Source organism: Anoplopoma fimbria, chromosome 9 (genome assembly GCF_027596085.1).
Source record: "Anoplopoma fimbria isolate UVic2021 breed Golden Eagle Sablefish chromosome 9, Afim_UVic_2022, whole genome shotgun sequence".
Taxonomy (NCBI): domain Eukaryota; kingdom Metazoa; phylum Chordata; class Actinopteri; order Perciformes; family Anoplopomatidae; genus Anoplopoma; species Anoplopoma fimbria.
Window position 1 is genome coordinate 5,565,309 of NC_072457.1, and position 16,878 is coordinate 5,582,186.

At 40.4% G+C, this 16,878-nt stretch overlaps 2 protein-coding genes across 3 annotated transcripts in view; both read right to left on the minus strand.

Annotated features, from left to right (window-relative positions):
• Nucleotides 1–985: 985 nt before the first annotated feature.
• Nucleotides 986–13,425, minus strand: pex6 (peroxisomal biogenesis factor 6). Of its 2 annotated transcripts, none has more exons than XM_054604068.1 (18): nt 12,839–13,425; nt 10,311–10,937; nt 9,637–9,797; nt 9,175–9,258; nt 8,723–8,852; nt 8,493–8,626; nt 8,278–8,380; nt 7,289–7,491; nt 6,684–6,870; nt 5,763–5,839; nt 5,364–5,481; nt 4,620–4,825; nt 3,436–3,497; nt 3,226–3,334; nt 2,508–2,624; nt 2,032–2,109; nt 1,754–1,893; nt 986–1,257 (listed from the first exon to the last, which is right to left on the minus strand). In XM_054604068.1, exons 1-18 carry the CDS (start codon nt 13,367–13,369, stop codon nt 1,121–1,123), a joined length of 3,204 nt encoding a protein of 1,067 aa, XP_054460043.1. In that variant the 5' UTR covers nt 13,370–13,425; the 3' UTR covers nt 986–1,120. The 2 variants fall into 2 exon arrangements, with proteins under 2 accessions (XP_054460043.1, XP_054460041.1); XM_054604066.1 differs by having other exon boundaries at nt 8,278–8,383.
• A 2,007-nt stretch (nt 13,426–15,432) lies between these two features.
• Nucleotides 15,433–16,878, minus strand: part of ttbk1a (tau tubulin kinase 1a) — a 56,101-nt gene continuing 54,655 nt past the window's right edge. Inside the window, exon 16 of the mRNA XM_054604061.1 lies at nt 15,433–16,824. Within this exon, the coding sequence (XP_054460036.1) occupies nt 16,425–16,824 (400 nt within the window). The 3' untranslated portion in view covers nt 15,433–16,424. The remainder of the gene's footprint in view (nt 16,825–16,878) is intronic.

The following is a 16,878-nucleotide window of genomic DNA, read 5'->3' on the forward strand; positions in this document are numbered from 1 at the left end:
AGCTGGCTAAAGTACACTTTGTGTATTGTGCTAGTATTACTAAATTATTAATTATTTTCCAAGGTTTTCAAAGCAGAATGTAAAAGTCAGCCTGTTAATATTCTGACATGTTAACATGCTAGCTAGAAGTTTAGCTTCTGAAAAGCAGCATGAGAACAAACGTTGTTTCTTGGCAAAGCTGCTCAGTAAGTCTGCTTTGTTTAATGGTCGACTGCGACATAATTCATTTAAACTCAAAGCAGTTTTGAGTCATGGCTACTTGCTTTATATTGAGTGTCAAAATGAACAAGAGGGGGCAAATTGAGTTTCATTTAATTCTACTGCTGATTATTTCTCCTTTTGTGGTTCCTATATTCTTTACTGCTTCATTTGTTGAAGTGATTCTGATGTTTTGAAAATTAATAAATAAAAAATGCCTAGCTGTGTACAGCTTAATGTCATCACTTTGTAAAGCAAAAACTCAACATCTGCAAAATAGCTGAATTATTTTGAATTTCATGTTTTGAAAAATCTTCAAATTTATAGTAAACTAACAGATTGTGACTGCGGTGAAATGTGGAAAGCAGCCTTTACACGTGTTTGATAATGAAAATGTACGTTTGAATCTCATAGCGGCTTCTTTATGCTATGCCCAGTTTGATTAAGTGGAACCATTTCACTTTTAAAAAATTACTAGTTAAGTTTTTGTTTTGACAAAAATGATAAAATAAGCATCAATATTTTAAGTATTATGACTTTTCATTTAATCCTAACATTTTGATCCTTCTTCACACCTGGAAACTTTTTATAAACGTCAGCCTGAAGATTTAAAAGGATTTGTTTATGGTCTCTGGTTATGATTACAGTAATATTATAGAGCAGTGTTACTCTTAACAAGGTTGTTGTGTGTGAAGAAACTCTTCACCTGATTGGTCAGAAAACAAATCTCACTTCCAGTTTCATAACTCAAAGTTAACATCTGTATTTATTAATTACATTTCACAATTTTAATAAATTAAGTTTTAGTTTACATCATTTACATTATTTTACAAGGTTGATTTTTCACATGGGATTTTACTTCAAATTAGACTTTTATCTGAGTCCTTATGTTGGAGAGTTAACATATCAACAACTTTAGTTTCTACTTAGCGGTGAGTTTCTGTTGAATGTTTTTGTATCTCAGCAGCTCCTTCTCTGAAACGGACGGCTTGAAGCTTTCCAACGCTGAAGAGAAATCCTCAACGGAGACAAGGACAGGAGAGTCCTCTGAGTCCAGACCTGAGAGAGACAGAGAGAGAGAGGGAGGGAGAGAGAGACAGACAGAAGGAGATGGAGACAGACAGACAGACAGACAGACAGACAGACAGACAGACAGACAGACAGACAGACAGACAGATAGATAGAGGGAGACAGACATAGGGAGGGAGACAGACAGACAGACAGACAGACAGACAGACAGACAGACAGACAGACAGAGGGAGAGAGAGAGAGAGAGATGGAGCCTTGTTAGCGACTATTTTTCAATAAAACACGTCAACAAATACTGAAAGGAGGAAACTAAGCTGCAAAAAAAAAAAAAAAAAAAGCATACTCTGCTTTATGGTCTGTTTGACTCTAAATGGACCATCATTCACTAAATGAACATCATGCTGTATTGAAGAAGACTTGAAACTAGAGATCGAGACCATAAACTCATCTTCACAATGTTTACTGAGGGAATAAATCAAGTGAGAAGTCTACTTTCTGTTGGAGGCGGTGTTTGTGTTTCCCCTACCGGCGTCGATGAGAGAGATCTTCCTCTTGATGGCGGCCGTCATAGCGTCTGAACAGAGAGCGTACAGGTCGGCGCCGGTCATGTGAGCGGGGCAGCTATCCACCACCTGCTGCAGGTCCACAGAGGAGTCCAACTGGAACCTGAAAACAACATTTATTTACATTTAGGATACAAAAACACACTCAAACATCCCGTGTTCAGAATCAGAGTGCTGATGTACTCGTAGATTCTGAAAGTATAACTTCACTATAACTGTAGATTTCATTTATTGTTCTTACTTTCTGAGGATTGCCTGGAGAACCTGCAGTTGAGAGGCTCGGTCCTCGTTGATTCCAACGTAGACCAGTTTATCAAACCTGAAGAGGACACAAAATCCACAAGAGACCAGGAGCCAGGTTAACATTTACAGATGTGGATCAAAGAGACACATCTATTATGTGTTTATAATTAGTCTTCGTGGGTAAAATATGATCAAATATGACAGATGATGCGTCTCGGTTCAACAAGAGTATTGTCTCATTAATGTGGAAAACAAAAAGTTTAATTCTGAGGTTTATGGAAACGTGCATTAACAGTAAAAATATAAAAAAATTTACATCAGGAGAGACTAAAAATTGCTGAGCCACATTAAATATTGCACACAGATTAAAGGATTTTTTTAAAACTGTAAAAGCAATACATAGTATTGTATGATATGATAGCAGTGATACAGGAATGTGTGTGTGTGTGTGTGTGTGTGCGTGTGACCTCTGACCTGCCGGGCCTCAGCAGTGATTGGTCCAGCAGGTCCGGACGGTTCGTGGCTCCGATCACAAAAACCCCGACAGCAGATTGCAGAGCGTCGAGCTCGGCCAGCAGCTGAGATACGACTCTGTGCGGACAGATTCAAATTAAAACTTTATTGACGATACTGTCACAGAGGGCTTGACAATAAAAGAAACTGAAATTAAATAAAATAGAAAGCGACATTTATCTGAACAAAAAGCAACAAATAAAAGGTTACAAGATTCATTCATTATCATCGTAAAAAAACAACAGGGTTGCGCAATAAAATGTAGTTTGTAGTCCTATTTTGCTACATGCGCAGGCACCTCTTGTCACCAATATCACTGATAGATGGGTATAAACGAGGTGCTTGGTGGTTTGAATCACCCCCTGCAGTGCCCTATTTTTCACCATGACAATTCGTTATCTTTCCAGTCTGTAAAAGTTAACAAGAACTTGGCTCAGGAATTTCGCCTTCTTTAGTTTTCTTAAGAAATACAGCCGGTTATGAGCCTTTTTCACCTGAATGAAGATGTTTGATGACCATGTCAGGTTGTTTTTGATTCTGATTCCAACTTAGAACTTAAAACTGGTAACTTGCTCCAACTCATTGCCATTGATGTACTAAGTAGTAAAGGATATTAAAGCCTAAAGTTCATCCAGACAGCTAGAGCCTACTCACATAATCTGTGCAGGTAAACACTCACCTGTCCATCACCCCTCCAGAGTCCCCACTGCGCCCCCTGCTGGGAGCCAGAGAGTCCAGCTCATCGAAGAAGACGACGCACGGAGCTGCTGAGCGCGCTCTGCAGAACACTGAACACAGCAAACACCACACATGTTCACTGATCTCAGATATTAACATGATGAGTACAAGTTGAAATACACCAGAATGATCCTTTAAGGGTGAAACAGACCTTCTCTGATGTTCTCTTCACTCTGACCCACGTACATGTTGATGAGCTCTGGGCCTTTGACGCTGAAACACACAAACAGGTTCAAGGAGTTTAAAGTCACGAACGATAAAATGTCAGCGGAGCATTTTGAGCAACTTGTTCTCTGGCTGCTCTCCAGTCAACATGTACAACGTATACACAGTAAACAATTCCCATCCCCACAGTGGGTTGGTTTTGACCTGCTGCCCTGCACACTGTTAAAAAGTCTTACTGCTGAAGGATGAAAGCTGTCTTTAAAACAATCCTCTTGCCTGTAGCAGTGAGAATAAGTGACGACCTGGATGAGTGTTATTGGAGATAAAGGCTTGTGTTCTGGTCTTGCACCTCACATCACACATCTGTACCAGGTGTGGCTCATTGTTCTTTGTTATTTTTTGGATGCCTGCCTTACAATTTTGGTGGTTGCTTCAATCCCAGACCGGTTACCAAACCACATAAAGTGCTGCAGGGATTAGTCATAAACCCTGTAAATTAGTTATAATTTATGCACTTTCAGTTCCCTTTTCTCGAAGTCGATTATTTTATTTTTTTTATGGGTTTTTGGTTAGATGCCGGAAATCAGGTGTGTGGATACACAAGATAAGGTTTTAAGGTTTACGACATAAAATACCCCCAGTAAATAAGCCTCTCTGGAATTTTGAAGCTTGGAAGCTTTTTAAAAAGGCGGTTGCTAAGTTGCTTAATGAGACTACAAAGGTCGTCAGGGTCATTTAATGTCATCACGCTGAACACTAGTCCGCCTTGAGTTTAGGGATGGTGACTCTGAAGTTGCATTCCCACTTCAAAAATCATAAAAGTGGTGTTCATTTTTATTTTGCTGAACAAAACATGTAATTATCATAAACGTTTGTTTGCCACAGAGCTTTTTATCTGCAATCAGCCAAAATCCCAGGTTACTATACTATGAAAAATACTATCAATACATTTCAATTCATGCAGAGAATATCAACTCTGAGAACACAAAGAAACAGAAACATAATTCACAGTTGCAACATTTTTAAAATTGCTCTCTGCTGAGAAAAAACAGTGGCAACAAAAACTACGATTCTTTAGAGGTCTCTCTTTCAGGAGAGCCAAACTCCACATATCTCCCTGCATTTCAAACCCTGAATGTTCCTACCTGAGGAAGGTGAAGGTGTTCCTACCTGAGGAAGGTCATGGAGCACTCCGTCGCCACAGCTTTGGCCAGCAGAGTTTTCCCTGTTCCCGGCGGTCCGTACAGCAGGACTCCGGTCCGGCTCAGACCCAGAGACAGGAGCTCTGGACGCTGCAGAGGAAGCTGAACTGTGTCCAGGATCTCTTTCTTCACCTGCTGCAGACCTCCAACGTCCTCCCAACGCACATCTGGGATCTGTTCACAAGAAATAGAGAGTTCAACCAGCAGCAGAGTCAGAGTTACCAAGGCAACAAACACCAGCAGCATCTTATGCTTTGTTTTTTAGTCGCGTGTCTCCACAGATGGAGCGCGATCTGTCAAACATGCACATAGAAATTAAACCCATAAACCAAACGCAACAATAGCGAGTAGGAATCGCAATTAACTGTAAACTCATATGTTATATTTATGAACTATTTTATTGTCCTGTTACAAGACTTGTAAAGAAATAAGAGAAGTATTAAATGCATACAAGAAAAGCTGGAATATCCTGTAAACAATTTGATTTTGACGCAGAATTTGTACTCAAATGTAGATTTTAAAGACCTCCAGTTTCTAAAGCATTTAAAACTTTCTTTGTAAAATCCTCAGAAATGTTAAAAAGGGGTTTTATCAGTGAACTATATATATTAAACATGCAGGCTCGGATTGCAGTAGTTCTTGTTTTGGTCACTAGAGGGCAGAATACATCACATAAACAGTTAACAGTTGTAGAAGCTTGTTGGGTCCTCACCTTGGGGGCTCCGATGGCCGTGGACTGGGCGTCCTGCAGGGTCTTCAGGGCGGAGCTGAAGTCCTGGTTCAGGATGGTCACTCCACTGGAGCACAGGTCCTCCTCCTGCCGGCCACCACTGCACAAATACACACCAACACACACATGAATAAACACACGAGAGGACTCTAACTGTTTGACTGCCTGTCATACACATTATGATAACGTTCCTATTAACAGGAGTTACATTCTGTAAATCTACCAACCACCACATGTTTCAAAATCAAGTTTCTGCTCTGAACTCTTTGAAAGAACAATTTGACTGTTAACGATGCTCTGCAGAAGTTAGACCACCAAGAAAAAAACAGGATAATTCACAGCCTTCATTTTATCACTACGACCTTTTATCTTTAGTCTCACCAGGTGTGGATCAGCCTCCTGCAGGCGGCTCGACCAGCCTCAACCAGCAGAGCACTCAGATCCCCCAACACGAACCCCTGAGGAGGAAGAGGAGGAGGATGAGGAGGAATCATTAATGAACACTCTCATTGTCAGGTTTTTCACAAAAAAACACACTTCTTCTCAAACGGTAATCCCATTCTCAATCCAAAATTAAGAGGTCAAGTCAATTTCATTTATATAATCAAATATCAGAAAACACAAATTTGTGTCAAGGGGATTTAATGCTCCCAGTAAAGCGCCTATTAACTGGTTTTTGAAGGGACAGTAATAAACAGACATGAAGAAGCTGAAGTTTGGGACCTGTTGGATTCAGCATGAATATTTTTTATTATTATTAATATAATTTTATTATATTATTATCCGAACATTACTCTCTGCTCCAAACGGGTTTCCCCTACTAAGAATTGCTAAGATGTTTGTTTGTGTGTGCGGATTACTGAAAGAGAACGGAGATCGATAGACAGACACGGTTTCTTTGCAAGCTTGATTGATTGCTCTGATTCATAAATATATTATTTGATTTTGCCTATGAAACAGTAGCCTTATTTTGTTGTTATTTAGCTTTTTGGAGGCTACCGCCAAGATGTTGCTCCAATGGTCCAGAAACTATTGATTTCTTCACACACACTAAGGAGATTGATTGAAAGCATGCAAGTTATCCTAAATGTATGTATACGACCAATTCAAAACTAATTATGGATGTGGAAGCATCCTTAAAGTCTTGACTGATTGATTTACTCCTTAAGCTCAAATACTCGCACAAATCATCAAGATTTCAACGGTAAAAGGACACTGATGCCAACTGATGCAGTTATTCTCTAGCTTAGGCTCTGTGACTGGTCTGTACTGGTCCATACTGGTCTGGGTCCTGTGACGTACCGCAGTGAGTTTGGAGAGCCTCTCCAGGTTGACGTCTCTCCCCAGGTGAAGGTCATGGCTCAGGCTGACCAGCATGGAGCACCGCTGCTCCTCGGTGGGACTCTCTAATTCCACCTGGTGGATAAACGCCACCATGACACCTGCGGACAGCTCCCGAGGTTTGTGGACCGTCGCCACCACCACCACACTGAAACACAACAACAACAACAACCATGTTACGTTTCATTCACAGCCTTAATTTCACTTAAATTCAAACCAATAATGAACTTTAAATATATTTTATATGTTGCCTGTTTTTGGACAAAAGTATGTGGACACCTCCCATCAACATTCCCTCCAAATGTGACAGTTTAACATGTGATTGTGACACCATAACCCTCATTAATGTGCTGCTCTATCAGCCTCTGCGATTCTCAAAATAAATATCAAACATTAAATAAAGTTAAAAACAAAAAGCAGGTGACAGGAAAGGGCCAAACACAAAAAATGTCAACACACAGTTAGCCAGGACTGTCCACAAATCGTGTATTTTGCAGCTACCAAACATTCTCCTTCTGCAGCAGATCAGTGTTACAGCTATATGAGGGTTAAAGGCGGTCAGTGACCTGGTGGGGGCGCTGTGGAGCAGCTGGCAGAGCGCGGCCTGGACTCGGCCGTCCTCCTTGGCGTCGCCTCGAGACCTGAGCAGGAGCTGCAGGTTCCTGAGCAGCAGGACGCAGGGCTGCAGGGCCTCGGCCTTCTGGAACACCGAGGTCAGCTTCACCTCCGAGGCTGCAGGAGTGTCGGCGCACACACTCACACAGTCCACCTGCACACAGGTGACAACAGGAAATGTCTCTGTAACAACATGGAACAGCAGCAAAACAAGTGTAACTTCTCAAATGAAATTTGGGATATTGGAGTTGGGGGTGGGAGTGGTCACGTGGCTATTATGGGCGTGGCCAATAATTACAATCAGTGTCAACAGCAGTAGTAATAACGATAATAATAAAAGTATTCTTTCCTGCAGACTTTGCAAAACGCTTTGTTTGGATCTCGTAGGGCAGCAATGATCAACAGGTATTTCCCTTCCCACTCCAGCCCTCATACCTTCGGCAGGTGGAGGTTCAAAGGAAGAAGAAGACGCGAAGGAATGGCCGAAAGGCAGACGCAGAAGAAGAAGAGGAACAAGAAGCAGAAGAAGAAGCAGAAGAAGAAGAAGAAGAAGAAGAAGAAGAAGAAAGAAGAAGAACAAGAACAAGAACAAGAAGTCAAAAAGTAGAAGAAGAAGAAGCAGCAGCGGAAGAAGAAGAAGAAAGAAAGAAGAAGAAGAAGAAGAAAAGAAGAAAGAAGAAGAAGAGGAAGAAGAAGAAGAAGCAGAACATAAGAAAAAACAAAAGAAGCAGAAGAAGCAGAGGAACAAGAAGAAAAAGAAGTCGCAAAGTAGAAGAAGAAGAAGAAGCAGAGAAGAAGAAGAAGAAGAAGAAGAAGAAGAAGAAGAAGAAGAAGAAGAAGAAGAAGAAGAAGAAGAAGAAGAAGAAGAATATAAGAAAAACAAAAGAAGCAGAAGAAGAAGCAGAAGAAGAAGCAGAAGAAGAAGAAGAAGAAGTCGTACCTTCAGCAGGTGGAGGTTTAATCTGCGACTCGCCGCGCTGACCACCGTCATTTTACCACTTCCTGTAGGGCCGTGCAGGAGGACGGTGCAGCCAGACAAAGAGCTGCTACAACCACACAAAAACACTGCCTTCACTGATCACATGACCACACGTCCCATCATGCTTCTCTCCATCACACTTCCTGTCAGAGTACGCCAGCAGACAGGTGGGTTACCTGTGGTGCAGGTGAGGGAGGATGATGCTGCTGAGGAGCTCCACGGTCTGGACGAGGCCCGGAGGAGACAGGCTGCTCCACAGAGACCAACCCTCCACAGAGAGGCAGGGGACGGGGCCGCTGGTCGACGCTCGCTGGGAACACACACACACACATATACACCCAGGGAGTCAGCTGCCAGAGATACACACTCTGATACAAACTGATAAAGGTCAGAGGTCAAATGTTACCATGTAGAGTGAGGTGTGCAGTCTGTCAGCCAGGTGAGCTCCTCCTTCCTCTTCTTCTTCTTCTTCTGCTGGTTGTTCTTTCTCTAAAGACGGACACACCTTCTGCACCTTAAAGTACAGCACTGGACACCTGGCAGAGGTCAAAGGTCACAGAGAATTAAAAATAATTTACACTTTATTCATTACAGGTTTGACTCTATTATCTCTTGTATTTTTTTTATATTTAGGACAGTTATCAAGACATGGCTTCATTCACTCAGAATAACAGAATAAGAAACATATCTGGATGTATTTGTTCAATAATCATCATAAAATCGTTATTGTGTGATCTCTACAAATCAACCTTTTTTATATGTATATATATTATATAAAATCACATGCATGTCCTCAACAGACTTCAGCAGGCAGATGAACAAACGCTGACATAACGTTGGTGGACGGATGTGTTGTACCTGTGGATTCCCTCTGAATTGTTCTCCAGCAGGTCTGGATGGTTTACAGCTGGAACTGTCAAGATGTCTCCTTCTGAAACCAGTCTGCACGGAGAGCGAGGAGTAACTGGTTAGACTGGGAGTGTCACTATATATATATACATGTATACAAACACACTCATTACCGTTGTATAGTTTGTAATCAGCTGTTATATGTTTTTCTTCCTTACTTTAATAATGTTAATTTTAACAGAGATAAAAACGGTATAATTAAAGACACTAAATGTATTATTAACATTTGAATTATTATTATTTATTTTTTTTACCAGTGCAACTGAGCTCTAAATATTGAGTCTGTTTTTCTTTGGGCGATAAATTTCAGTAATGCGGTAAAATGCAAAAGCAGCATACAATAAGCATCATTATTTAGTATAAACTAAATAACACTACATGCAGTTAGTAGGCAGTGTGACTCAGGCTGACCTGGACGTACTGAAGTGTTCAGACAGCAGGTTGTCGTAGCAACTGAGGTTGTTGTACAGCGGAGACGTGACCGGCTGGATGTGAAGCTCAGTGGCGACCACTGGAGAAGAAGAGCGACAGAAACTGTCGGAGTGATGACCGCCAGAGGATGGTCTCCACCTCTGAGACAACAAGAGATCAGGATGATCGGACACAGCAGGTCAGCAAAGAAACAACTAATTATTATCCACTAATCATGATACCATTTTGCAGTTTTATTATGTCAATTTTCAGCCTACTTTTCAAATTAAAAGTATTCTGGTCTTGGCTTTCAATGTGAAAAATGAGCAGGTAATATTTTCCCTTATGGTAGCATGAAGAAGAATAATTATATATTGTTGTACTGATGGAAATAAAACCGAGGATATGGACATTTCACAAAATTTATCAATGATAAATTTATAAAACTAATTCTACCCTCAATGCTTTTTGACCTGACCTTTATTTTCTTGTCAGATTAAAGAAAACAAAATAAAATGTAATTTTGTGGAGAAAATTGTTATTTTTTCTTACTTCCTACCCTGGTAATCATATTGTGACCCCCTTAGATTCCCCTCACGACCCTCTCGGGGGGTCCCCACCCACAGGTTGTCCTCCACTACTGTGTTATTTGTGTGTGTGTTGTGTTGAAGCACCTTCATCCTCAGCGTGCAGCCGTTCACAGGGATCACGTCTCCTTCAGTCATGTTGAACCACAGTGTTGCTGATATGAAACCGACTTCCTCGTGGTTCTGCAGGTCTGGACTCTTTGCTAGATCCACAACCAGCACAGAAACCAGCCGCTGTCTGCAGGCGCCCCCCTTGACCTCAGCCTGACCCCCAGGAGGTCTGGAAGATCCGCCTGGCCTCGACAGCTTCACCCACTCCTGGTTGAACAGCCCCAGACGGAGCAGCAGCTGTTTGCTCACAAACACACAGCTGTCCACGTCCACAGCGGCTCCCTGCTGACCTTTGACCCCGAGCCATCGCTGGGTGTCCACCACCCGGACGTCCAGCCTGCACTCCAGCGCCTGCAGGACGCCAGAGAACCCCGAGCCCAGCAGCTTCCTGTTGTCGAGAAGAGAACGCCCACCTCCGAGACCGTCGGCGTAGTGAGCAAAGTCTGACACGCACAGTCTGAGCGGTCTGCAGGCTGGGGGGGCGACTGGGGGGTCAACAGAGTCCAGGCAGTCTGTCAGAACCAGAGAGGTGTCTGCGGTGATCCGGCCCTGTGTTACTGGACTGCACTCCAACACGAGCAGCTCCATCAGATGCTGCTGCACCTGAAGACACACGAATGAGAGGAAACATCAAACCGGCTGTTCTGTTCTCAGGATGAAATACAAGTTTTCAAATAAATGGATTAATACAACTTGAAACTAAATATATGTACTTTTAAAGTTGGTGAAATATCTGAAAGTGACAGATTAAAGAGTTAAGACTTTTTTAATTGTGATGCATGAGCATACACATGTGTGTCCCATGATATAATATTGCATATTGTCTACATTTACAGAACTTTTATGCAACTAATATAGCAGAGTACAGGTTGAAGTTTCCTTTTTTTCTTTTACACTGTGGACATTTATCATTAAATTCAGAAATAATGGAGGAATTATGTGATGTTCTCGTGATAAGAATGCAAACTGATTACGTTTATAATTTTTTGTATTTTAAGTTTCCATCAAAAGCTGCTCTGTTTTAAAGGTTTGTCTCAGTTTGCAAGAATCAAACTTATAATATCAGGTTGTCCCAGTAGACCACATGACACTAATACACTGTGCAATACAATAGTTATAATAGTTTCTGTCTGTATATATAATATTTCAGTTACTGTGGATTCTTTACTGTTCTTTACTGTTTTTTACTGGGTTTTTGTATTGCTCATTTGCTTATTTATAATACTTATATTTGATCTCTTGTTTGCACTATCCTCTAAGGATTATCTTATTTTAATTTATCTTATATTCAGAAACAATCAGCTGATGAAGTAAAGATACTGACTTGTTGATGAAGTTTTAATAAAGTGTTTACTGTGTTCATCAAGGGTTTATCTTTATATCTTTATAATGAAGTATTAATAAAGTGTTTACTGTGTTCATCAAGGGTTTATCTTTATATCTTTATAATGAAGTTTTAATAAAGTGTTTACTGTATTCATCAAGGGTTTATCTTTATATCTTTATATCTTTATATCTGTATAATGAAGTAAAGATACTGACTTGTTGATGAAGTTTTAATAAAGTTTTTACTGTATTCATCAAGGGTTTATCTTTATATCTTTATATCTTTATATCTGTATAATGAAGTAAAGATACTGACTTGTTGATGAACTTTTAATAAAGTGTTTACTGTATTCATCAAGGGTTTATCTTTATATCTTTATAATGAAGTATTAATAAAGTGTTTACTGTGTTCATCAAGGGTTTATCTTTATATCTTTATATCTTTATAATGAAGTAAAGATACTGACTTGTTGATGAAGTTTTAATAAAGTTTTTACTGTGTTCATCAAGGGTTTATCTTTATATCTTTATATCTTTATAATGAAGTAAAGATACTGACTTGTTGATGAAGTTTTAATAAAGTTTTTACTGTATTCATCAAAGGTTTATCTTTATATCTTTATAATGAAGTAAAGATACTGACTTGTTGATGAAGTTTTAATAAAGTTTTTACTGTATTCATCAAGGGTTTATCTTTATAATGAAGTTTTAATAAAGTTTTTACTGTATTCATCAAGGGTTATTCTTTATATCTTTATAATGAAGTAAAGATACTGACTTGTTGATGAAGTTTTAATAAAGTGTTTACTGTATTCATCAAGGGTTTATCTTTATATCTTTATAATGAAGTTTTAATAAAGTTTTTACTGTATTCATCAAGGGTTTATCTTTATATCTTTATAATGAAGTTTTAATAAAGTTTTTACTGTATTCATCAAGGGTTTATCTTTATATCTTAATGAAGTAATAAAGTGTTTACTCTTTATATCTTTATAATGAATTTTAATAAAGTAAAGTATTCATCAAGGGTTTATCTTTACTGACTTGTTGATGAAGTTTTAATAAAGTTTTACTGTATTCATCAAGGGTTTATCTTTATATCTTTATATCTTTATAATGAAGTACACTGACTTGTTGATGAAGTTTTAATAAAGTGTTTACTGTGCTCACAGTCTCACCTGTCCCGGGTCCTCTCCCAGCAGCGGGTGTCCGGGCAGCAGCAGCGGGTCTCCCTGCCGGGCCAGCAGCCACTGTCCCGGGCGGCAGAGCTCCAGCAGCCCGCCGGTGAACTGCTCTGCTGCGGCCCAGAGGAGGCTCTGCCTGCTGCGGGCTCCCAGCACCACTCTCTCCAGGGGGACCGGCTCCAGAGCCCGGAGGGTCCCGGTGCTGCTGCCGGGGCTCTGGACTCCGTGGTGCTGCAGGAAGAAGCGGCTGGTGAACACCCGGACCCGGCTCCGGCTCCCGGACTCGGCTCTGGGGGAGTTTCCTCCTCCGCAGCCCGAGATCTCCTCCTCGGTGGTCGGGTGGACGCGCAGTAAAAGGCCCGGCCGTCCGGAGCCGTGAGGCCGCTGCGGGGTGAAGAGGGCGGTCGGCGGGTCGTTGTCATTCTGGAAAACCGAGTCCAGTTGAGTTTGAAGAATCAAAACATCCAGAGGACTCAGGTGTGAAGGGAAACTTTCTAAACAACATAACACCACGGGCGCCGCCATCTTGGAACCTGCGTCATTTCCGCTTTATTCTTTACAGTTTCCGGTCTCATCATCACCCCCTGGTGGATGAGCGGAAGAACTACATCTACTACTAATACTACTGCTGTTTACTGCTACTACTAATAGTAATAATACTGATAATAACAATAATTGTAATAATTATTATTATTATATATATATATATATATATATATATATATATATATATATATATATATATATATATATATACAGTACCAGTCAAAAGTTTGGACACACCTTCTCATTCAACTACTTTGAAGAATCTAAAATATAAAACATATTCTGGTTTGTTGAGCATTTGTTTGTTTACCACATCATTCCATATGTGTTCCTTCATAGTTTGGATGTCTTCAATATTAATCTACAATGTAGACATTGAATGAGAAGGTGTGTCCAAACTTTTGACTGGTACTGTATCTATAGACTGATATATTTGACAAATATTGCTATAATATTATTTCCTACTTAGGACCGATAATGTTACAAAATAGTGATTTAATAAAATACCCAGCAGACCTGAGGTTAAGGCTGCTGATATGGGATCTTTATCACGTCAGAGTATTGCAGTCAGTGTAAAAATACACTGTTAGAAGTAATTCTACATTTAAAATATTAATTAAGTAAAAGTACAGGGCCTTCCATACCAAAAGTAAAAGCACTCATAATGCAAAATGGCTAATTTCAGAAAAAAACTTTCTGGATTATAATTATTGATGCATTAATGTTAGGTGTAATTAATTTGTTGCAGCTGGTTAAAAGGTGGAGCTAGTGTCAGTAACTGTATATACTGCTGGGTAGCTTAATATTGACCAATATAAAATCATTTATTAGCTGATTTATATTTTCTATTAACAATTTAAATCTACAAAGTAACTAAAGCTTTCAAATAATGGAGAAGAAAGTGAAGTATTTATCTCTGACATGTAGTGCAGTAGAAGAATAAAGATGCATTTAATGGAAAAACCCATGTAAAGAACAAGTAACTTAAAATTGTACTTGTGTTAATGTACTCAGTTACATTCCACCACTGCAGACATCTACTGTGGATACTTCTGAAATTACAACTACTTCATGTCAACTTAATATAACACTATTCATGTGTGTAACCTGATTAAAATTTTACATCCTGACTTCCAACAGTGTTTAGAAAGCATCACGTTAGTTGTAACTTTGATTTAAACATATCAGCAGTGCACTTTATTATAGGATGTATATTAGAATATATTCATTAAAAGGTACATTAACACATGTACTTGTTCAACTTCTAAATAAGTGCAACTTTAAAGTATTTAAAGCGTTAGGCTTCTGAAATGTGCACAGAAACTTGAACTTAATAACCCTACTATAGTGCCTTCATTTAACTTATGCCATTTAATAAAACACGCTTATGTATTCAGAGCTGGAACAGTGCGGTCCATGATGCAGACAAACTCATCCTTCAGTACTTGATTAATTAATAATGAGAAAAAATAAAACATGCAGTGCAAGTATTTTATCCACTTAGAAACGTCACACCGAGCAGCTTAACATGTTTCCCTTCGACAGTCTGAGCTTCTAACTTCTGATACTGAGTGGAAGTTGAAGAAAGTGTCAGTTTTATTGAGATTATATTAATTAAGTGGCCTTTTGCTGTTGATCAGTGTAAAAAACAGCCACATTAGATGTACTTTGATGCAATTTTGTAAAACTAAAGAACTATGTACTAATACAGTGCTGATTTCTCTATGAATCAGAGGGAATGCAAAACTTATTGCCAGGTAACATGAAAATAATTTCCTTTTTTCGGGGCCCAGTAGAAAGTTTTTACAGGCACCAAATGTTGTTCTTTGTTGAGTGTTTATTAAAAAGGGTAGCTATGGTTGTATATGTCGTCCTGTTGGGTCCAATCAAAATTTGAACTTGTGTTTGCACTCACCTGACGACAGTGGCAAGTTGAGATGGACCAGATCCCCTGGGTTTACTGGAAACCAGTGGGAAAAGAATGACAAGACGCCCGTCCACATGACCAAGACTTTACTTCACAGCTCAGTGCCCATCGACCCCCCTACAAAACACACAACATGGGCTCCAACGACCAGCGAACCTTTGCACTGTCAGCAGAATCCAAGCAGGTATAATGTCCTCTCATGGTTAACCCTGTTTTTTCTCATGCGTTTAAAAAAAACAGGTGTAGCGCCAACACATCGGAACAGAAAGATTAAAGACTTTGCTTGGCAAGATAAAAAATAAAGATGTCTTTTATGGGAAATGATTCTATTATATACAATTCAGAGCATAAAGAAAAATAAAAACACCCAGAAAATAGAATGATTAAAGCATGCCCATTGTCACACCATGAGGAGGAGGAGGCGAGCGTCCAAGCGATTTATTTTTATTGTTCACATCCAGCTCTTCTTTTAATCCAAGCCTATAATGAGTACAGGATATAGTTAGGAATCCATTATCATATTAACATTATTCGGGCATTCAAACCAGTCCAATTTGGTCCTTCTTTTTTGCCTGTTTATCCCAATAGGAAGAGGAGAACTATGTCAAATAATTTAAAGGTACAGATTTTTGTACGTGTTTTTTTTTCTTCCCTTCTACAGATTCAATGTTATTTGTGATATACGTCACCATGCAACCAAGCAGGGTACTGTCACTAGAGGAGTAGCATAGCTGTGGACAAGCTGGGAGTACTGTGTGAGGTGAGAGTTTCTGAAACTGGTCGTGTTGGAGGCCGTGATTTTCTCAGCTCCAGAAACCAGTTTAAAATTGGGGGTTTTGGACAAGGGGAGCAGCAGACGTATCCGTAGCACCATGGCAGCAACGCTCCTGTACGACTGTCAGTCAAGATTACTGGAAGCCCATGAAGATAGTTCAGCAAGCTGTCCTTGGAAAATAAATAATAAGAAGTCTGTGTACATTAAATGAATTGAAGGAGGTGATTGTAAGATCACAGTCTAATATGGAGTCATGGTGAGAACCTTTGAGGCGTAGCTTGTCCGAAGACTGATTATACACAAACATGTCTCAGCTTATGAGTCTCTTTGTATTATCTAGCGGGCACCGCCTTCTCCTTGGAGTTCGGCTTCCCCTTGGCCGCGCCGGCTGGTTTGGGCCTGGTCCTGGTGGGCGCGGCGCCGGAGGAGGAGGTCTGGGCGGTGGCTTCCTGCGAGGCGCTGCGCCGCATGGTCGACGTAGTCCTGGGCGGTAGCACGGGGACGGTCGGGGTTCGAACCGAGAGGGGCTGCCTGGACGGACACGCTCTCTGAGGGGAGGGGCTGTCAGTCCTGCAGTGGTTGGAGCTAAGGCTGCGTCGGGTACCAAACAGGACTCGCAGGGGCATCCGAGGGCTGCCGGACGGGCCGGCAGACGGACGGGTAAACGAGGAGGAGGACCTGGGTGCGACAGGTTTGGATTTCCGTTGAGTGCTTTGTCCACTTTTCTGATTCCTGTGGACAGGAGAGAAAATTTAAAATGTTATTTCTTTAAACATCTACAAAAAT

What these genes read in the sequence shown, in the direction of transcription:
- pex6 (XM_054604066.1), bottom strand. Translation starts at nt 13,369, where the DNA reads ATGGCGGCGCCCGTGGTGTTATGTTGTTTAGAAAGTTTCCCTTCACAC. An exon ending in TGGGAGAGGACCCGGGACAG is followed by an intron (nt 10,938 to 12,838) that starts GTGAGACTGTGA and finishes GTGTGTCTTCAG; the next exon opens with GTGCAGCAGCATCTGATGGA. An exon ending in CTCCCTCACCTGCACCACAG is followed by an intron (nt 8,384 to 8,492) that starts GTAACCCACCTG and finishes GTGTGGTTGTAG; the next exon opens with CAGCTCTTTGTCTGGCTGCA.